A 23,419-nucleotide genomic window follows, 5' to 3' on the forward strand; every position below is an offset into this window, starting at 1 on the left:
TGTTACGGAAGACCTCTAGATTATCATATCTTCTGCTTTATTCAGTCTTTGTTGGTATCACAGGTTCTGCTGTGTCTGGAAAAATCCATTGTGTGTTCATGGGAGAATGAGAGTAAAAAGGACAAATAACATCTTAGTATTTTTATGAAAATAGTTTGGGTTTATGAACTTTCTGAAAGGGTTGCAGGAACACCAGTGAATTAGAATTCTCTGCTGTTGTAACAGCCCACATTCCTTGGCTCATGGCCCCCTTCCATCTTCAAAGCCAGAAGTGGCTGGTTGTGGCTTTTTCCTATCGCATCACTCTGACACAGAACGTTCTGTTGCTCTCTTCCACATTCAGGAACTCTTGTGATGATATTGGACTCGCTGGGATAAGCTCCCTCTTTAAAAGCCAGCTGATGGCAATGTTAATTCCATTTGCTACCTCAATTCCCCTTTGCTGTGTAACCTGATATATTCACAGGTTCCAGGAATTAGGAGGCATTTATCTTTGGGGGACCATTATTGGGCCTATTACACTCTGGATTCCTTTGCAGACTACAGTTCTGCATAGACATTTCTTTATCCTCATTATCATTACTTCTGGAATTTGAAGCACTTCAATATTTGGAGAAGATAAAGAGGAATTAGTGGGGTAGAAGGAGAACTTCTTGAGAAGTTGGTTTTTCTGGCCAAGAGAAGAGTGTTTCAGAAAGGAGTAGTCAGGTCTGTCAGATGTTGTTGACAGGTTAAAGTGAAGACTGAGAAATAACTATTGTATAGGTGTGTTAGGCAGAATAATGCCCCTCTCCACCCCCATACTCTAAATCCCAGAATCTGTGAACATGTTACTTTGTATGGCAATAGGGACTTTACAGATGTGACTAAGTTTCTGGACCTTGAGGTACAGAAATTATCCTGTATTATCTTGGTGGGCCCAATTTAATCACATAGTCCTTAAAAGTGGAGAACCTTTCCTGGCTGTGGTGTGTTGTGTGTAAGTGTGTGTGTTTATGTTTATGTTTGTGTATGGAGAGACATAGAGTGAGTGAGAGAAAGAGAGAGAGAAGCATGAGAAGAATTTGATGCCCTCTTTCCTCGTTCTGAGATAATGGGAACTGTGTGCAGGGAATTCAGTTATGGCAATAGCAAGGAAAAGGATCTTCCCTAAAACCTCCAGAAAGGAAAACAGTCTTGCTAGCACCTTCATTGAGACTTATGTTGTCTTTTAACGTACAGAACTATAACATAATAAGCCATTAGGTTTGTAGTGATTTGTATGGCAGCAATGGAAAACTAATGCAGTAGGCCATTTGTTATCTTGATGGGCAGTTTTGGTGTGGTTGTGGCAATGAAGCCCTGCTGGGGTGGATTTGAAAGAATGGGAGGAAGGCAAGTAGAGGAACACATTAGTAGAAATAGCACTTGTGTATGTGTATGTGGGATAAGGGAGGTCTTTTTTTTTTTTTTCAAATATAAAATATAGCTACCAAAAAAGAAAATATCATAGCATGTTTATGTCATTATAGGATTGATTGAGTTTAATATGAAAATTGATGATCAAGTGAAGGGGGTGGGGGATGAGGGTAGTTCAAAGACCTTGAATAGATACAAGAGTGTGTAGCTGGTTGATCAGTAAGAAGTGTTATCTTCTGGTGGAACTGTCATCTTCAGTTCTTTGTAATACAGGTATGTCTTGTTTTACTGCACTTTGCTTTTTGGAAAATCACAGGTATTACTATTTTTTTTTTCCAAATTGTAGGTTTTTGAGAACCTTGCTTTGAGCAAGTTTGTTGATGCCACTTTTCAAAAGCATTTGCTCACTTCATGTCTGTTACATTTTTTCATTTCTTACATATTTCACACTTTTTCATTATTATTATATTTGTTATGGCAATCTGTGATCAGTGATGTTTGATACTGCCCTTGTAATTGTAATGAACTTTGCCCATACAAGTCACTGAACTTAATAAATGCGTGTGTTCTGGGACTGCTCCACCAACCACAGCCAGTCCCCTCTCTCTCGTCCAGGCTTCACTATTTATTCCTGAGGCACTATATTTAAATTAGGTCAATTAATAACCCCACAATGGCCCTTAAGTATTCATGTAAAAGGAAGAATTGCACATCTCTCACTCTCAATCAAAAGCTAGAAATGATTAAGCTTAGGAAAAGCTAGGCCTCTGACACCAAACAGCCAAGTTGTGAATGCAAAGGAAAAGTTCTTGAAGGAAATTAAAAGTACTACTGCAGTAAAGACATGAATGATAGATATGAAAAATAAAACAGCCTTATTGCTAACATGGAGAAAGTTTTAGTGGTCTGGACAGATGATCAAATCAGCAATAACATTTCCCCTAAACTGAAGCCTAATCCAGAGCAAGACCCTAACTCCTTTTATTTTGACTTACTTTTTAAAATTTATTTTTAAAGAATTTATTTATTTATTTATTTATTTATTTATTTATTTATTTATTTATTTATTTATTTATTTGAGAGAGGCAGAGACACAGGCAGAGGGAGAAGCAGGTTCCTGTAGGGATCCTGATGTGGGACTCGATCCCAGGACCCTGAGTCAAAGACAGATGCCCAACCACTAAGCCACCCAGGCATCCCAATCCTAACTCCTTTTCATTCCATGAAGGCTGAGAGAAGTGAGGAAGCTTACTGAAGAAAAGTTGGAAGCTAGCAGAGCTTGGTTTCTGAGGTTTAGGAAGGAAACCGTCTCCATAAGTTCAAAATACAAGGTGGAGCAGCAAGAACTGATGTACATACCACAGCAAGTTACCCAGAAGGTGTGACTAAGGCAATTAATGACACTAAACAGCTGATTTTCATTGTGCGTGAAACAGACTTCTGTTGAAAGAGGATGCCATCTGGGACTTTCATAGCTAGAGAGAACTCAGTGCTGTCTTCATATCTTCAACGGATAGGTTGACTCTCCTATTAGGGGCTAAGGCAGCTGGTGACTTGAAGTTGAAGCCAATGTCCACTTACTATTCCAAAAATCCTAAGTTCCTTAAGAATTACACTAAATCTACTCTCCCTGTATTCTTTTCTGTCAGTGGAACAACCAAACTGTATGACAGCACGTCAGTTTATAACGTTCTTTACTAAATATTTAGAGTCCACTGTTGAGACTTACTGCTTAAAACAAAAGAATCTTTCAAATATGACTGCTCACTGACAATGGACCTAGTCAGCCAAGAGCTCTGATAGACATATACAATGAGATTCATGTATTTATGCCTGCGAACAACATCCATTCTGCAGCCCATGGATCAAGAAATAATTTTGATTTTCAAGTCTTATTATTTAAGAAATACATTGCATAAGGCTGCTTAAGCTGCCGTAGGTCATGATTCCTGTGATGGATCTTGGCAGAGCTAATGAAAACCTTTTGGAAAGGATTCACCATTCTAAATGCCATTAAAAACATTTGTGATTCATGGAAAGAGGTCAGAATATTAACTTGAGCAAGCATGTGGGCAAAATTGATTCTATCACTTATGGATGACTTGGAGGGGTTCAAGATTTAAGTGGAGGGAGTAATTGCAGGTATGATAAGAATAGCAAGAGATCTAGCATTAGAAGCAGAGTCTGAAGATATTGCTGAATTGGTTCAATCTCATGTTAAAACCTGAATGGATGAGGAGGAGTTGCTTCTTACTGATGAGCACAGAAAGTTTTTTTTTTTTTTTTTTTTTTTTTAGATGGATCTACTCCTGGTGAAATGCTGTGAAAAGTTTAGAAGTGATAAGAAAGGATTAGTTATTATATCAATGCTAGCTGATAAAACAGTGGCAGGGTTTGAGGGGATTGTCTCCAATTCTGAAACTTCTGCTATGGATGGAAAGCTATCAAGCAGCATCACAAGGTTCAGAGAAATCACTCATGAAAGAAAGAGTCAATCAGTGTGGCAAACTTCACTGATGTCTTATTTTAAGTAATTGCCAGACACCCAACCTTCAACAACCACCCCCCTGACCAGTTGAAAGCCATGAGCATCAAAGCAAGACCTTACACCAGCAAAAAGATTAGGATTTACTGAAATCTCAGATTATGGTCAGCATTTCTTAACAATAAGGTATTTTTAAATTAATATATATATATTATATATATATATATAGTTTTCTTTTTTAGACGTAATGGTATTTCACATTTAATAGACTATAATATAGTGAAAACATAAGTTTATGTGCACTGGAAACCAAAAAGTTAATTTGACTTTAGTGTGATATTCCCTTTGTTGTGGTGGTGTGTAACTATAGCCAGCAATATCTTTGAAGTATGCCTGCATTATTTCATCCTATTTTTTAAATGAGGAAATGTATCATGTGCTCTTTCACTTAAGAATATAACTTAGATTATTTCATATCAGTACAATAAAAGTTCCTTAATAATCTACTGAATAAATGTACTATCATTTATTTAACAAGTTCCCCATTGTAAACATTTTAAGTGGTTTCTGACCTTTTAATTCAGGCCCTGTACATAAAACCTTATGCATTTAGATATTGTTACTCAACACAGAAAGGCTAGGGTTTCTGGTTATTTAATCATTTACTTTCCACAGTTACTGTAGAGTATAAGATCTAACACAGGTAATGCTTCTACCTTAAAAAAGTCTTATTAAAATTATAAATATAAAGAGTCCTGTAATTCTAAATATCTTATGATGAAAACAACATTTATAGATTTTTTTCCCTATTCCTGCCATTTTTCTGCCCCCTTCAGCAACAGCTTTCAGAATGTTAAATTAATATTTATGTCCATATTTCTAAATAATACCTTAAAATTTTGCCACTTTTTGATTTTTCAGATGTAAATTCTCTTTTTTTTTAAGATTTTATTTATTTATTTATGAGAGACAGAGAGAGAGAGGCTGAGAGAGGCAGATAGAGAAGCAGGCTCCATGCAGGGAGCCCGACGTGGGACTCGATCCCAGATCTCCAGGATCGCGCCCTGCCGAAAGCGGCACTAAACCGCTGAGCCACCCAGGCTGCCCAGATGTTGTAAATTCTTATGGCCGATAGAGTTTTTTCATTCTTTCATCATAGTTGTATCATAAATTTGATTATACCAGTATTCAGTGTTTATAATAGTTACATAAATGCTATTGGTATTTAAATGACGTTATAATTAATTGCCCCTTCTTGGTCAACTTTTTGTTTATCTTTAAGTGAATATTGTTTTCTGTGTATTCTTACTCATGATTTTTTTCATGCAGTTCTTCTGTTTTTATTGTGAGCTCATATATGTGATCTCAATTAATTTAATTCCTGGGTCTTAGTTTAGAATTCTTTCACAGGTGTTTTATGCTTGCTTCTTTTGGGAACAGGGAGTATCAACTGTCCTGGCACTACTAGTACTATACTTTCAGGGTCTCTATTTGTACTGTAATTGTCTAATAACTAGTTATTTTTATTTGGTGTCACCCCAGGACTTGCTATTCTGGTTGAAAATCTTATATAATGACCTTTGTCTTTGAGACAAGTTTGACTTTTAGGAATGCTTCCTTATGTAAAAATTAGATTTCAGTTCAGGTTTAAAAAAATTTTTTTCCCCCTTTGGAATTTTCCTTACTTGATTATAAACCAAGCAATATTGTAAGTATTAAGCTGTTTGGATGATCTAGTTGTGTTTTTCCTGGAGGCCCTTATAAGTGTGTCCTAGTGCTGGAGATAAATCTGTATTTGTCCATTGTGGAGGAACTCAAGGCATCACTTTGCTGTATAGTGTTTAGATCTGGGGAATTCTTTGTATTATTTTTGATGAATAACTTCTCTGTTATTTGGATAACAATATCTATTATCTGTTCTCTGTAACATCTGATATTTGGGTCCTGGATCCACTGGATTGTCATACTGTATCTATTTCCTTTCCCTTTTTTTTCCCCCTCTCCCTTCTGGAGAAGAGAAACTGACTTTATTTCCCAAGTCTTTTGCTAATGTTTTTGTACATATTATGTTTTGAATTCCTAAGAGTTTTGTTTGTTTGTTCTTTGAATCTTCTTTTTTAAATAGCATTTGGTACTTGTTTTATAGGTGTTGTATCTTCTCATTTGACGATGTTAGTGTTATTTTTTTTTTTTTAAATTTTTTTTTAATTTTATTTATTTTATGATAGGCACACAGTGAGAGAGAGAGAAGCAGAGACATAGGCAGAGGGAGAAGCAGGCTCCATGCACTGGGAGCCCGACGTGGGATTCGATCCCGAGTCTCCAGGATCGCGCCCCGGGCCAAAGGCAGGCGCCAAACCGCTGCGCCACCCAGGGATCCCTAGTGTTATTTTTTTATTCTTACATAATGTTTCTTCCAAGGTGCTTTCCCCCCTCCCTTCCCCCTTTTCCATTACTGTGTTCTGGCCTTTTTAAAGAGCTTTTCTTTAAATGACTGATTCATAGATGTTTCTTTTTAAGAGTGAGGCACAAAGGGTTGACTGGAACTTCTGTACCACTGAATAGGCTTGTAGAGGAGGCTTCACTGTAGGGTTTTCTGGCAAGGCTGTTGACTGTTACCACTTTTCCTTTGTCAGTGTTTTTAAGCAGGACTGGCTTCAGGGGCATACAACGTGTGCATTTGTATAGGGCCCTGTGATTTCAGGGGTGCCATGCTTGGTTTAGTGATCTGCTGTTGCCATCTGAAATTCTTAATTTTTGAACAAGGGTTCTATGTGTATGTTTCATGCTAGGGCCCACAAGATCTTGGTACAAATAGGTGCAGCCCATTTTATGATTGCAAACTATGTGTTTGTTCTTTCCTACTCCCGCCTTCTCCATCCTTTCTTCCTCTTTTCCTTTATCTTCTTTTCCTCCTTTCCATGTCCTTTTTTCCCCTGCTTGGCTTGAGTTAGTTTTGATCATCTGAATCTCAAAGCACTTTGCCTTTGAAGGCTTTAACAAAGTTTATGATAAATAGTAATTTTAAAAAAATCTGATGCAGAGTGGAATTTATGCCTTTCCTATTGAAGCAAATAATAAGGTGACATTGAAGTAGCAGTTGGAACAGTCCAGTCAACACATTAGCCAGGAATTTAGCCTGAGTTACATGCAAGAGGCCATATTCTTCTGTGCAGAATTCTGTGCAGAATTTGGCCCTTACTCTTTAACAGATTGTAGTTGGTAGAGGGAATGTTGTGCTAATGGAGAAATGATAAGGACAACAATAATGGCACTGTTGTAAGATCTTGTGGGCCCTAGCATGAAACATACACATTAGAACCCTTGTTCAAAAACAACAGTTAACAATGTTATATGCGTATCTAAAAGTTAGTATATAGAACAATCAATTACATCTATGCTAGTGTGAGTACATACATGGTGGGATTATTTGCACACCTTCATCATTGTATTTGTTAGGAAACTTCCAGGAGTTTTTGTTATTTTGTTTTTGATTGAGAGGATTCAGCAAAGCTGATGATTTTGTATTCTTTTGCTGTTGAAATCCATGCGGTGTATTAAGGCAGCCCTTAATGGGATAGGGCCAGAGATGAAAATTAATCCTTTCAATAATTTGGAAATCATAAGCCAAAGGGACAGATTTATTAAGGTGTTTCTTTCAGTACTGGGTACAGTTTACTATGGCAAAGGTGCTCTATTTCCATATGTACTACTTTATTCCTGTAGACTGATTCTTACATGATTGAATTGTTTTTCTCTCCTGTTTTTTTATTTGGCTACATATTTGAATTAGCCTGTGAGACTGAGTTTGAAAGATTTTGTCATGTGTTATTACTTATTGTATAGAGGGGCTAAGGAATGAGATAGAATGAAGAGATAAGAGATTAAACACTTATTCAGTGGGAAAGACTTCTTGTCCCACAATGCTGTGTCATCCCAGTGAAACTTACTTCTTTTAGAAATCAACTAGGCTTGTTACAACTGTCAAATGTAGGATCAGTGAAAGATGGAGAGGTAGTGTTTTGTTGTTCTTATTCTGTTTTGACAAAGATGCATATGGAATAATCTGTTCTTATTTGTGCTTCTCTGACATTTATAGTTAGGCCACTTTGGTGTGTGGGATTGTACAGATTTTGGTGTGTTGGTGGTGGGGGGTAGGTTATACCATTTCTCAGTCAAAACCTTTTTAGTGCATTGGTTGGTTGTTATCCCATTATCTTTATTTTGATTTCTTTGCAACTTTCCTTTTGGAATATCTGGAAGTGTTTATGGCTGCCTTATCCAATATAGTTGATTAGTTGTTGTGAAAGGAATGTAATCTTGTGGCTTCAGAGAAAGTGGCGAGGCTAAATTGGAAAACCTTTCTCAATCAAATGTTATTAGCTAATTACCTGCTGTAAATTATGTTCATTCTAATTATAGACTTGCCCTTGGCCAAAGAATTTAAAAGATGAGAAGCAACAACTTTCTAATAGATAAAATATAATGGTTAATTGTTCTTTGAAGTTTCTTCCCTCCCTCCCTTCCTTCCTTTCTCTTACTTTCATTCTTCTCTCCCTTTTTAAATTCTGTAGTAATTCATCCCAAATATATGAATCAAATATTGGCTTTTAACCACCTATGTGGTGCAAGATCCTGTTACTATGCATGGATTAATTTGCTAGATGTGATTAATATGGGTTCTACTTGGTTTGTGAATGGCCAACAATAATATAATAAATTGAGAAATGTTTATCAGTTTGTGCCATAGTTTAGTCTTTAAAAAATTGTTTAAATTTTGATTCAGATATCTGAATTGAGTTTTGTAGTATACCAATTATGATTACTTTTAAAAATTACTAGTTTCCCATTTTTTTATAAGGTAATTCTGTTTGTTAATTATGTGATCTCTATTAACATAAGTATGTATTCAGCAGATAAATTTTCAATACCAATCATGTCCAGGGGATCCCTGGGTGGCGCAGTGGTTTAGCGCCTGCCTTTGGCCCAGGGCGCGATCCTGGAGACCCGGGATCGAATCCCACGTCAGGCTCCCGGTGCATGGAGCCTGCTTCTCCTTCTGCCTGTGTCTCTGCCTCTCTCTCTCTGTGTGACTCTCATAAATAAATAAAAATTAAAAAAAAATTTAAAAAATACCAATCATGTCCAGATATATTAAGGGTATTAGACCTATGTATATTTAATAATTTTGTCAAGGCATAGTATCAGAGTGATTATGGGTAATGGACAATTTATTGGAATGGGCTTCTGATAAGCTTTGAAAAGCACCTTACTTTACATCTTTCTTGTCAGATCAAAGTTTTTGGTTGGCAGTAATAAGTTGTGAATGACTATGTCAGGTTTTACCAAGAGTGACCAGTTTGTGTCTTACTTTCATCAGAAGGCATGACTTATGATATAGGAGTCTGTGTATTAATTGAGATTTTTAATGTATTATTGAGTTTTATGTAGAAAACAAATCTATTGGTAAAGAAAATATATTCAAGTTAGTTCAATCTTTGACAGGATATTTTTCCCTAAAATTTTCAGCTAGCTGTCAGCAGATCTGATTTAGGCTTCACCCTGTCCTTACTGAACTAAGTGACCTGAAACAAACTTCTTGACCTCTCTACGCCTCAGTTTCCTCATTTATAAAATGAATACAATGGGATGGCTTACCTTTCAAGTCTTTTCGTATTTAAAAAGTCTGTAATATTATTTAAGATGAAGGCATTTTCCTGAATCCTCCCTTTCTAGTGATGGTTTTGGGTTTGACATTTTGAAAGAAAGTTATCATTGTGGTCAAATTTGGTCTTGACTGCTTTGAAGATAGGTTGTACATTTTTGGCTCTGTATTCTTCAAATAAAAATTTAGGCCATGTAGGACTATCTAGTTATTCCTGTGTTTTCTTTTGGTAACTGGGCAGCCTGTGTGTTACAATGTGGTTCTGTGATTACGGTCAGTAACTTTGGAGTAAGCAAAGGGAGATTGGTTGATCTAGTTTCAGACTACTATATCACAGAATAGCATGAAGAAAATTGGAAGGGTATTTTAGAAAGTGATTAAATTCAACTCTCTCATTTAACAGATTAAAAAAAATGCCCCAGAGTTTTGTTAGCTTATATGCTGAGCTTGCATCAGGAAAAGAATGTTGATCACAATTTCATTCATTCACTTAATAAGTATTTATGTCAACCTATATTAATAACCTCCTTTTTGAAGACCAGGTTTTAAATACATTTTTAATATACTTACTATGATGTTAAATAACTCTCTCTCGGTCTTTGAAACACCCTTTTCACTTTCCAGATATATTTGGCATTCAAATCTGTCCACTCTCTCTCTTCTTTATTCAGTCCTTATTTTTCAAGCTGATATTATATACAGGGCACCATTTGAGATGCATACATTCAATGGCAAGTAAAATTTCACCTTCCCAAGTTGAACTTGGAATTCTTTTTAGATATCCATGTAAAAACTTTAGTAGATAGTTAGGTACATGAACCTGGGGATCAGCCATGGCAAAGTTGGAGATATAAATTAAGAAGTTGTGCATATAATAAATAAATAAATAAATAAATAAATAAATAAATAAATAAATAAAAAAAGTTGTACATAGATAATACTTAAGGCAAGAGAATTAATTAAGGTCAGTTAGAAGTTGAAGAAGTTAAAGAAGAGATCTGATTCCCAGGTAACTTCTGCATTTCAAAGTTGGGGCAGTGGAAAGGAACCAGTGGAACAGACCGAGAAGGAATAGACAGGAAGAGAACCATGGAAGCAAAATATTCCAAGAAGTAGAGAGTGGCAAACATTATATGATCTCATTCATTTGGGGAATATAAATAATAGTGAAAGGGAATAGAAGGGAAGGGAGAAGAAATGGGTAGGAAATATCAGAAAGGGAGACAGAACATAAAGACTCCTAACTCTGGGAAACGAACTAGGGGTGGTGGAAGGGGAGGAGGGCAGGGGGTGGGGGTGAATGGGTGATGGGCACTAAGGGGGGCACTTGACGGGACAAGCACTGGGTGTTATTCTGTATGTTGGCAAATAGAACACCAATAAAAAATAAATTTATTATTTAAAAAAAAGTAGAGAGTGGATTTGGCATGATGATGGCAGAAACAGAGTCTGTGGAGTTTTTTAATCTCAGATTTTCTTACAAAATTAGACTAAGATTTGTTAAAGAAAAAAATAATAAACACTATATTCAACAGCAAAAAGTAGGTGACAGTTGTTTAAATGAATTCTAGAGCATAAGCTGATAGAGCAGAACTATTGGCAACAATGAGACATAGGGTGTCTATCACATTTGTCTTAGAGTAGTGGAAGGGGACATAAGAGGACTTAAGGTGTTCCCGAGAGCTTAGTGATCCAGAGATCGCTGTCCCAAAAGGAATAATTGCCAACAGAGTAGAAGACTTGGAAGACATATCTGAGGACAGCAGCTGCAACTGGCAGAGTGCTCTGAGCCCTCATTTCTCTTGGGAATAAATAACCTGATGGAAGCACCCTTCTTAAGGTACAGAGATGAATGGTAAAAGGAAAAAGTAAGGCACAGCACAACACACTGAAGGAAGGAGAATGTTCGGATACCAATAGAGGAGGAGCTCAGAAAACATATCAGAGAGGACTGGAGAGGTGGCTACCCTGATTAAACACACACACACACACACACACACACAACACACAACACACATTTTGTTACTTATAATAATGGTAGAAGAGGAAGCCCTAGAATAACCTAGGGCTTGTTCAGGTCCACCTCATTCCTTATTCAGGAACCTCTTCCTAAAAGTAAATGGGAACATGGGTGGGAGAACAGGCTTGTGGTGGAACCATGTACAAAGATAGAAGCATTCTGAAAAATAGTATAAATCTAACAGAATAGTTCAGAAATGAGAAAATGTAAGAATTAAATAAGAAGAGATAACTGACAGATATAAAAGATAACTATAAGTAAAATAAAAGAAAAATTCATAGTAACATTCAGTTTCAACTTGAATCTCAATAATAGCTAATGATGTTGAGCATTTGTGTCTTTGGAGACATACTGTTTGCTAATGTAAATGGAATTTTTTTCTTGATTTCATGTTTGGATTGTTCATTGCAAGTTTTACAAATACACATGATTTTTGTGTGTTGACCTTTTATCTTATAACTTTGCTGAACTTGTTTATTAGGTCTAATAGTGCATTGTTTATTGGAACTAATAATTCTGTAGTTTCCAATATATATGAAACCATATCTTCTGAAAATAGGGATAGTTTCACTTCATTTCTTTTTTTTTTAAGATTTTATTTATTTATTCATGAGAGACACAGAGAGAGGCAGACATAGGCAGAGGGAGAAGCAGGTTCCCTGTGGGGAGCCTGATGTGGAACTCGATTCCAGGACCCTTGGACTACGACCTGAGCCAAAGGCAGACCCTCAACCACTGGAGCCACCCCGGTGTCCCTCACTTCTTCATTTCTAATCTAGTAATTTCTTAGGATGCCTTTTATTTATTTTTCTTGCTTAATGCCTTTGCTAGACCACCTTGAGTGCAATGTTAAATAGAAATGTCCAGAGTGGACATCCTTGTTTTGTTTCTGATGTTAGAGTTTTAGTCTTTCGCCAATAGTATGATGTTAGTACAGATGTCCCTTATCAGATTGAGGATGTTGCTTTCTATTTTTAATTTGTTGAGTATTTTTTATCAAGAAAGTATGTTTGATCTTGTCATTGTTTTTCTGCATACTGAGATGGTCATTTTTTTCCTTTATTATTTTAATATGGTGATTAAACAGATTGCTGATTGTATGTTGAACCACCTTGGCATTCCTGAGATAAATTCCACTTGGTCTTTAGTGCATAATCCTTTTAAAATGCTTTTGGATTCTGCTTGCTGCTATTTTATTGAAGAGTGGTACATCTATATTTATAAGGCTCATTGCTTTCTACTTTTCTTATATTGTCTTTATCTGGCTTTGGATTAATGTAACACTGGTTACTCAATCTTTTATGTTATCAGACTGAAGATACCTATTATATTCTCATCATCTTTTTAGCTCCAAAGCATAGCAGTCTAGCACATAGTAATAGTGCAAATTAAATATAATGTTTACTGAGAAAATTTGACATAAATAATGGCATCTGGGAAAATTTTAGGTGATCAGTAACAACAAATTTCATAGTATTTGGAGAGTCTACATTTTCTGTCTTGAATTATGATGAATATTACTGAATGTCTCTATATCATTTAAAAATTTATGAAGTGCATAACAGTCAAAATTTTAGTTCTGATATCTAAAATGATTATAGAAGCCCGTTATGTCAGTAATGAGAATTTCATCATAATCCAACATTCATTGATACCTGATATGTTCTCAGATACTATGCAAAGCATTGAACTAATATTCCCTCTCTCTAGAAGATATAGCCATTGTTAAAATGTTCATTGTCAGTTAAAATATAATGCATCGAACATTTTGATTACTTGTGAAATGTCTCTAAGAAAATACTTTTAATGTGAATTGCTTAGTACATTGTACTCTATGCTTTTTTATTAGCATATCAATACATTTTTGATGATTTATGTCATTATTCAGGACTATAGTTACTGAATTATCAAACTTGATCATTGAAATGGTTCATATTCATCTTTAATTTGTAATTATGTAAAATGGTTCATATTCATCTTTAATTTGTAATTATGTAAAAGTAGAATAGATTCTCAGTTTTACTTAATGGATCTAGGTTAATTTGCTTTTACTCAGACTAATTAATTCTAAGTAGCTTTTTGACCTTTTTGGTTCTGTTTCCTCAATTCTAAACTGAAGAGATTACTTACTACTAGGTATTGTCAAGATAGAAAAAAAGCAAATTAGTATCTGTTAAGTGTGGAAAATGCTGGTCTTAGTAAAGTTCAACATATTTCTTTCTGAATTTGAGTTTTAATATGTTAATATATATTGTTAATGTCCATAGTTTGACTTGCTAATTTTATATGAGCTTCTTATATATCACTGGCTTGAAGGTGGAACATATGCATCCCAAGAACTGCCTGAGATGATCCATTATGATATGGAAAGAAGATTGTAGAATACCTATTTATATTTACATATTTTATAATCTCGAAAAGAGAAAAACTATGGTAATATTTAGCACACGGTTTGCCCTCCCTAGGATCAGGATCCCTATATGAAACAGTCACATATTTTTGTGAGGTAACCAGACATGAATGGGAGATCCAAAGTGATGAGTTGATAGTGATGTCTTTATTTGTTTCCTTGTTTTTAACGTAATAGAGTACATAACTTGCCTAACCAGGTATTGGACTATTATGTTACTTACTTTTTACTGAAACAACTCTCAGAGAAATGGAAAAATGACTTTAGAAAGATTGCTGCCATCAGCGATAGATATTCATAACTATGCTAACAAAAATCTATGTTTTTAACAAGTGCTCTTGGTGATCTTTTATATTAAGACAACTTTGGGAAATAGTGACTTAGCCATACTAAGATATATAAAGGCATATACAAGAAAGGGAAATTAAATGTTAATAATGAAATAGAAACTGTTAAGTCAGTAAGGTCTAATAAATGACAGGAGATGATGAATAAGTGGAAGCAGTTAATGGACAAAAATTATTGGCATTATCTTTTATCCTAAATATAGTTGAAGTTTAATTTTCCCTTAAAATCTATTAGGGTCATGATACAGTCATTCCTGCAGTCATTCAAGGTTTCAAGCTGACAGAGGCTGTGCCCTCTGCAGAACCTGGCTTTCATTGTCATCTTGGCTATTGGCATTCAGCAAGCAAGTAGGGGAAGAAAAGGAATGTGTGGAAGATTTTGGAGGAGTTTTGTGACTCAAGCCTGAAATAGTATATATTACTTCTCCCAACCCAATATTCCTAAAATAAATCCCACTTGATTGAGATATGTTATTCTGTTTATATATTGCTAGACTCAGCTAATAACTGAGTCTAAACAAAGCTAATACTTTGTTTAGAATTTGTTTCTATACTTGTAAAAGAGTGGTTCATAGTTGTGTTTTCTTTTAAATATCTTTGCAAAGTTAAGTACAAGGGATATACTGTCCTAATAAAATATGTGGGGAAGTATTCCCTCATTTCCTATTCTCTGGAAGAGTTTGTATAAGATTTCTCTTATTTCTTTCTTTAATGTTTATTAAAAATCACCTGTTAGGTCATCTAAGCTTAGAAATTTCTTGGTCAGAAGTTTTTTTTTTTAATTAATAAATTCAATTTCTCTTATACAAATAGGACTATTAAGACTTTTTGTTTCATCTTTTAAAAATTTTGATAAGTTGTGCTTTTTCCTAGGAGTTGTTTTTTATTTTACACAAAATTTCACTTTTGGGGGTGTATTTTGTAATATCCTTAACTTTTTTTTTTAGTAATAGATGTAGAGTAATGTAATATCCCAATTTGTGTAAGACGTAAATTTGCATTTTTATTTTGCTTCAATTTTATTTTTATGATCTTACTACATTTCATTTTTTCTCTTATTTTGGATTTTTTTTTAAGATCCTTTTGTTACATGTTTCTTTAATCTTTTTACTCTGTCCCATGTCTTTTTAGATTTTCTTTTTGTATTTTGCATAGTTTTATTCCTCTTTTCACTGCAATCTCCCCCCCCCCCCCAAATTTTGTTTATCTAATTGGGCTTTCTGCTGTGTTTCATTTGTTTACTCCTCTGTTGAGTTATTAATAGTGTATATTTCTCAGCTGTAAAGTTTCTCTCATGAATTCTAATTCTCTGATGAAAATTTATATCCTATTTTCATTTTTTCTCTACTTTCTTGAACATATGAATCATACATATTTTTTTTAAAGATTTATTTATTTGAGAGAGAGAGAGAGAGAGACAGAGATAGCAAGCACAAACAGGAGGGGCAGAGGGACAGGGAGAGAGAATCCCAAACACATTGCGCTGAGCACAGAGCCCAACGTGGGCCTCGATCTCACAACACTGAGATCATGATCTGAGTTGAAGCCAAGAGTCAGATGCTTAACCAACTGTGTCCCTGAATCATAATGTATTTTAAAGTCTTTGATAACTAACATCTAAATCATTCATGAGCCTATCTATCCCTTTTGTCTTTTCTGTGTTTTGTTCTCATCTGTTGTCAGCTCTGGTACTTTTGTATTGAAACCTGTACAGAATGTTTGAAAAATTAGAAAGGCTCTACAGGATGTGAACATTCTCCAAAGAGAGTTCATCCGTCCCTTTGCTAGGAAGATAGAATTGGGGAGTTGGTCACCTGAATCCAGTGGTTCTCCAACTTTGTTATGTATTAAACTATTGGTATCTGTATATTACTGGAGAACTAATATAAATATATAGAGAGGCCTGAGTTTATTGAAGTAACACAGTCCTTCTTAGGTCTTAATCCAGGTGCAGAATTGCCATATGCCCAAAGAGATAACCATTGCCTTGTGTTATTTCACCTCTCAGTATGGTTTTCCTCTCGCAGTTATCGTTTTCCATTGTTGACACAATGTCCTCCTTAATGCTTTTAAATGGAACTTTATTTTTTCTCATTGTTTTTTGCTATAGCACTAGTGTGCCACACACCACTTAAGGGTTCATGGATGCAAGAGTCAGTGGTCTTATTTTGTAAACAAGAGAACAAACCATAGTTTAATTTTTTGTTTCTGTTTTTCAGGAAAAACATAAACAAGAATTGGAAGACATGAGGAAAGCTGGTCACGAAGCTCTCAGCATTATTGTGGATGAATATAAGGTAGAGGTTTGGGAGTCTGCCTTCTCTGTCTTTTAAACTCTGTCTTTCTTTCTTTCTTTCTTTCTTTCTTTCTTTCTTTCTTTCTTTCTTCTCTTACTTTAGAAAAAGAATTTATACATATCTGCATATAACCTATGCAAATTATAGAATGACAGTAGTCTTATTTTGGTACAGAATTCTTTTCTTTTTTTTTATTTTTATTTTATTTTTTTTAATTTTTTATTTATGATAGTCATAGAGAGAGAGAGAGAGGCAGAGACACAGGCGGAGGGAGAAGCAGGCTCCATGCACCGGGAGCCTGATGTGGGATTCGATCCCGGGTCTCCAGGATCGCGCCCTGGGCCAAAGGCAGGCGCCAAACCGCTGCGCCACCCAGGGATCCCCTACAGAATTCTTTTCAATTGACTGATGAGTGTTTGCTGAAAACATAATAGATTACAAAAGTAATGCTAGATGTTGCTCTGCATTGGAGAAGTTGTAGAATGTTTATGAATATAGGATTTTCAGCTGAAGAAGTTCAAGAACAAATTCTATAGAATTAACTGCTAGACTAGATTTATCTTTCTGTGGTTCTGCCTCTTTAGAAAAAAAGGTATGATTATGAATCTGAAAAATATTGTAGGTAAAGGGGGTTAAAAAATACTGTTTATATTATTACGGAAATCATGATAAATGTCAATATTAGGGACATACACAGCATTATTCTTTGATTATATGTCTGCATAAGCTTAATCCTTCAAAGCAAACTGAAAAAAAAAAAAAAAAAAAAAGCAAACTGAGAACTGGTGTGTTACAACTTTCAAGATAGCCTGAACTTTAAAAAGTCCAGTTGTTACCTGATGGTTGTAAATTTGCCTCCTGGTCAAGACCAATACTGTGAAGCTAACTTTCTCGTATTGGTGGGAAATAACTGAAAAGGGAGATTTTTAAAAAAATATTTTATTTATTTATTCATGATAGACATATATATAGAGAGAGACAGAGAGGCAGAGACACAGGCAGAGGGAGAAGCAGGCCCCATGCCGGGAGCCCGATGTGGTACTTGATCCCAGGACTCCAGGATTGCGCCCTGGGCCAAAGGCAGGTGCTAAACCACTGAGCCACCCAGGGATCCCCTAAAAAGAGAGATTTTCTTTTCATGTTCAAAAAAAATTATTTTCCCCATAAATTTCATGTTAGATCATTTTTTCCCCACAAATAATAGAGGAATACATTCTTGTTGAAATTAAATTCAAACAATTCTCCCCAAAGGTAACTACTGTTAGCAGTTTGATGTGCGTCCTTATAGAGATTTTTCTCCGTATTTGTATATGTATGTATGCTAATACCATATTATATAATTTTTTGCTTTGTTTTTACAGAAAATGTTATTCTACTCAATCTGTTGTTACTGTATTTATTCAATATGACGTGTATTTTAGTTCAGTATGTATGAACTTATTTTTCGTTCTATAGTATTCCACAGTTTGTGTGTGTGTGTGTGTAAATATATATATGCATAATTGGTTTAATTATACCTGTATAGATAAGCATTTAGTTTGTTTTTGGTTATTCATTACTACAATAAGTTTTTTTTTTTTTTTTTCAAAATCCTTCTACCACATGTAGAATACAGAAATTTTTTATTGTTGATCAAACTTCATCCTTGGGCTTAGTAGAAATTAATTTCAATTTAAGTAGCTAATAATTTAATGTCAGAATGCTTCTTGTGATAATTTGGATAAAAGTATAAAATAAGTAGATCCAGAATTAATTTAACTGAAAATACTTTTTTTTTTAATCCCAAGGTAAATAATCCAGTAGATACGTGTTAGAACATGAAAGGTCATTTTTGTGACCACACCCAATATAGAAACCAGTGCCATTGTTGAGATGGTCATTAAAAAAATGTCAAGTTTTTGCAGCTGTGATTATTGGCTCTTTTTATAATATTGTGAATTTTTAGCTCTACTAATATAAACCAGCTTTACAGTTACTGAATTGGGTAAAAGTATAGGACTGTTTTGAACTATCATCTTTTTTTTCCCCCTAGGCTAAAGGTGGGAAGAATTAAGAAACTGGAATTTATATACTTCTGGGGTATTAAGTGGTATTTTCTTGGGTAAATTTGTATTTTATATATTTTTATTTATGAATCTAAATTAAATATTTTGAAAGCATTTATTGTGTTTGAATTTGTGTTTTTCTGAACAGCTTGGTGTTTGATATTTTAAATCCTTTTTGATTATAGCTCCACATATTTCATATGCTGAAAACATGTTTAGTGTGTATTGTTTTCAATACTGACAGCTAATGAGGTTAAAAACATTAGTGAGAACTTTGCAAATACATTTTATAAATAGTGATTTGGAGAAACTTGGTTGAGAGCTACTCATTTCACCTGTTCTTTGTCTAGTATCATTATTTGATGCCCACTTGGAGAGGATTTAAAAGTCTCAGGCATTAGGTATCATAATTTGCTTAAGAGGATTAGGAATCAGGGGGATCCCTGGGTTGCTCAGTGGTTAAGCACCTGCCTTCGACCCAGGGCATGATCCTGGAGTTCTGAGATCGAGTCCCATGTCAGGCTTCCTGCATGGAGCCTGCTTCTCCCTCTGCCTGTGTCTCTGCCTCTCTCTCATGAATAAATAAATAAAATCTTAAAAAAAAAAAAAAAAAGAGGATTAGGAATCAGGTCAAGTAGCCTACACAGTTATATTTAATTTATCATATACTTATTGCCAGTTAATATAGAAACTAGATAGCTTTTGTGGCAGGGAACTTTGGGTAAATACATTTCATATGGCTTCCCATATCGATTTATTGATGAGCTTCATATTTTGTACAATGATGTTATAGTACTGTGATAAAAAATAAGATCTGATATGTTAATTATTGTATAACATTTTACAACCAGCATGCTCTGAAAACATATAGAGAATCAACTTCAAAGTAATATTGGGAAAAATAAAGTAATCCAGGTAGGAAAAATAGATGTTTTCCTCATAGATTAGATATCTTTATAATTTAAATGTTGATTTGTGACCCATTATGGAACAGGAAAAGAAACAATATTTTATTTCCATTTGAAAGTCAAGCATGAGAACTTCCTATAATTATTTTATTATGTGTCTCTTTTTTAGACAGTAACTTACTTGTTATTGATACCTTTTAAAGCTCCATTTTGTTATATAAACATTTTGATAATTAATATCGAGATAACTCGAAAACAAACAAAAATACAACTTTTAATTATTATTGCTAACAGAAGTTGTATGAACATTCTCTTTGAATTTATTCTTTCCTTAATTCAAGAAACCTTGATTTCCTTCTTTCTGCCAGGGACCGATGTGGATATAGCACTGAAGAAAATAGCTGTATCCTTGGTCCAATGGAATATATATTTACACACCCACCTGTGACCATGCACCAACCATATATAGGTAGTAAGTGACTGAAAACCATAGCTTCCCTTGATGCTTTGACTTCTACCTCTCCTTCCCACGCAGATGTTTACTCAAATATGCAACTGGACTAGAGAAATCTGTACTTTTTTACTGCCATTACTAGCTTTTAGGGATCTTACACTCTTCTGCTTGGTTATCTTGGACTAGATGTGATAAGTCATTTTTTTTCTCCCTCCAATTTGATTTGAGACATTGGTGAGGAATTTGAAAAAAAAAATCATTAGAAAAGATTGTGAAAAATACAAATGAAGTAAGACAAAAATGATAAAAGCTTACAAATTAATGTACAGGAAGATGCATTATTTTTACATTAACCTTTCCTTCCAGAAATGTGAAGTAGACATTTTCCCCCCTATTTTTCCTATTAGTACAGCTGAAAAAAAATTCCCTAGACATTATTTTTATAAAACAGACATAAAATCCTAAAAGACAGAAGGCAGACTACCTAGGACTTTGGGATCCAGGTAACTATATATGACACTGGGTTTCCTGGATTTTCTTCTTCCCTATTTGCCCATTAGGTGCTAGAGAAATGAGCAACCCGGAAATACCAAATGGGCACAGATAACAAATCCCGAGAAAAGGCTGCTGTCTCTGTCCAGAAGATCAGGAAAGCTTCCAGGTAGCAAGACTGTAAAGCATTAGATAATAACCATTCTACTCCTACCAAATACCATAGAAGAAAATGTGACCCCACCCACAGCCCTGCCAACAAAGGCTTGTTAAGGAATGTAGACTTACACCCTCACCAGGTTACAGTGAGGTAACTTTCCTCTTCACTCAAAAACAACAGATATCTCAAAAACAAACGAAAATACAACGTCTTATTACTATTGCTAACAGAAGTTGTATGAATTCTCTTTGAATTTATTTTTTCCTTAATTTCAAAGAAGACTGACTGAGAACATGGATTTTCGGTCCCATTTGACAATAAATCCTCTCCTCCCTGAGTGTCAGGGAAGGCCCTGTAGGAAGCCTAGACTTCCACCTCACCCTGATGGTAGTGGGACACTTTCTGTACTATCAAGGTATCAACAGATGTTTAATGGAAAGTCAGGGTCTTCATTATTGCTCAGTGGCAATAAGGTCAGCCCTCTGAAGTGTCAGTGAAGGTTATTTGGGTCAAGAAAGTGGCCCTCTGCTTCCCCAGGCTACAGTGACATTGGTGAAGGCTTTGTGTAAAGCTGAACTCCCAACCATGTCTAGCAATAATGAGGAGATTCTTGTTCCCCTGCCCTGAGTGTCAGTGTAGAATGAATCAGGAACCTGGACTTAGTACCCGGCTGTTCCTCTCTTGCCCTGTTGGAGTAGTATCTTATCAGAGGAAATCTGCTAAAACAAGATTTAAAATATCCATTTCAAATGAAAATCACTACTCATTAAAAGAACCAAGAAAATCTCATCTTGAGCAGATAAAAGATAATAAACAGAAGCTAACACTGAACTGACACCAATGTTTGAATTCTCTGACAAGGATTTTAAAGCTTCCATCATAAAAATGCTGTAACAGCAATTATGGACATGCTTGGAACAAATGGAAAAAAAAAAGAAAATCTCTGCAAAAGAATAGAAATAGAATCTATTTCTCATGGAAGAAATAGATTATATATAAAAAAAGACCAAATGAAAATTTTAGAAGCTAAAAATATAATACAGTAATAAAAAATTTAGTGTATGGGCTCAATGTCATAATGAAGAAACGGGAAGTAATCTGTGAACTTGAAAATAGAAAATAAGTCACTAAGTTTGAACAGCAGAGAGAAAATAGACTGAAAACAGATGAGCAAGGATTGTGGGATTATAACAAAAGATCTGAAATTCATGTCATCAGAGTCCTGGAAAAAGAGGAGAAAGAGGATAGGGCTGAAAATATATTTGAAGAAATACTAGCTGAAAACTGCCCCAATTTGCCAAAAGAAGTAAAACTACATATTGAAGAAACTGAGTGAACTCTTAAGCAGGATTACCCAAAATAATACTACTACTAAAATCAAAACAAAACCCACCAAGACCTATTGTGATGGTTAATTTTTATATGATAACTTGGTTGGGCCATGGTGCCCAGTTATTTGGATAACATTATTCTGGATATTATTGTGAGGGTTCATTTTGGTTAAGATTAACATTTGTATTTGTGGACTGTGAGTAAAGTAGATTGCCCTCCCATTATGTGGGTGATTCTCATCCAATTTTTAGAAGGTCTTAATAGAACAAAGGATGACCTGTCTCCCTTGATCAATAAAATATTTTGCTAGCAGACAGCCTTTTCGACTTGAACTGCAGCATTGGCTCTTCCCTGGATCTCCAACCTGCCATTCTATCCTGCATGCCGAATTTGCTAGCCTCTACATTTGTGTGAGCCAAGGTCTTCGAATCCATCTTTCTCTCTATATACACATCCTATCGATTCTATTTCTCCAGAGACCCTGACTGCAACACATATTATAGTCAGACTTCTAAAACTAAAGACAAAGAAAAAAATATCTTGAAAGCAGCTAGAGAAAGATGGCATTTCACCTACAGAAAATCAATTAGATTTACACTGGATTTTTCATTGGAAGCCATGGAGGCCAGGAGGAAATGGAACAACATTGAAAGAAAATAACTTCGCTCAGATTTTTATATCCAATGAAAATATATTTCTGCAATGAAGGGAAGAAATCAAGATATTCTCAGATGAAGGAAAAGTAAGAGAATTTGTTGAAGCAAATCTACTCAGAAAGAATGGATAGGGAAGTTATCCAAACAAAAGGAAATGATAAAGGAAGGAATTTGGGAACATTAGGAAAAAACAAAGGAAAGGACAAGATTGTGGGTAAATGCAATAGACTTTCTTTTTTTAAGTTTTCTAAATTATATTTATTAAATTAAAAAATATGTAACATTGTCTAATGTGGTCCTTAATGTATATAAAGGGAAATTTAAAAAAATTATACTGCAGGGTTGCGGTTGCCTGGGTGGCTCAGTCCATTAAGTGTCTGTCTTTAAATCAGGTCATGGTCTTGGGTTCCTGGGATCCAGCCCTACTTCTCCCTCTCCCTCTGCTACTTCCCTGTTTGCGTTCTCTCCCTCTCAAATAAATAAGTAGAATCTTAAAAAAAAGAAAAAAGAAAAAAAGGGGAAAAAAGAAAATTATATTGTAAACGAGGGAGAGCAACAGATAAACTTAACTGGAATTGGTAAAATGCCAACACCAGCAATGGTGTGATATATATATATATATAGATAGATAGATTTTTAAATTTGAGAGTATGGCACACTTATTTACTTTTACATTCTGTTCCATGATAGGTGTGAGATTATTTAGCATTTGATTGCAAGATTTTATTTATTTAAAAAAATTTTTTGATT

At 34.9% G+C, this 23,419-nt stretch overlaps 1 protein-coding gene across 3 annotated transcripts in view; it reads left to right on the top strand.

Annotated features, from left to right (window-relative positions):
* Window positions 1–23,419, top strand: part of CCDC91 (coiled-coil domain containing 91) — a 328,037-nt gene that overhangs the window by 148,827 nt on the left and 155,791 nt on the right. For all 3 annotated transcript variants that reach the window (XM_041735811.1, XM_041735813.1, XM_041735812.1), the window contains one exon: window positions 16,545–16,622. In XM_041735811.1, coding sequence (XP_041591745.1) covers window positions 16,545–16,622 — 78 coding nt within the window. The remainder of the gene's footprint in view (window positions 1–16,544; window positions 16,623–23,419) is intronic.

The sequence above is a fragment of the Vulpes lagopus genome, chromosome 21 (assembly GCF_018345385.1).
Source record: "Vulpes lagopus strain Blue_001 chromosome 21, ASM1834538v1, whole genome shotgun sequence".
In the NCBI taxonomy this organism is placed as follows: Eukaryota; Metazoa; Chordata; class Mammalia; order Carnivora; family Canidae; genus Vulpes; species Vulpes lagopus.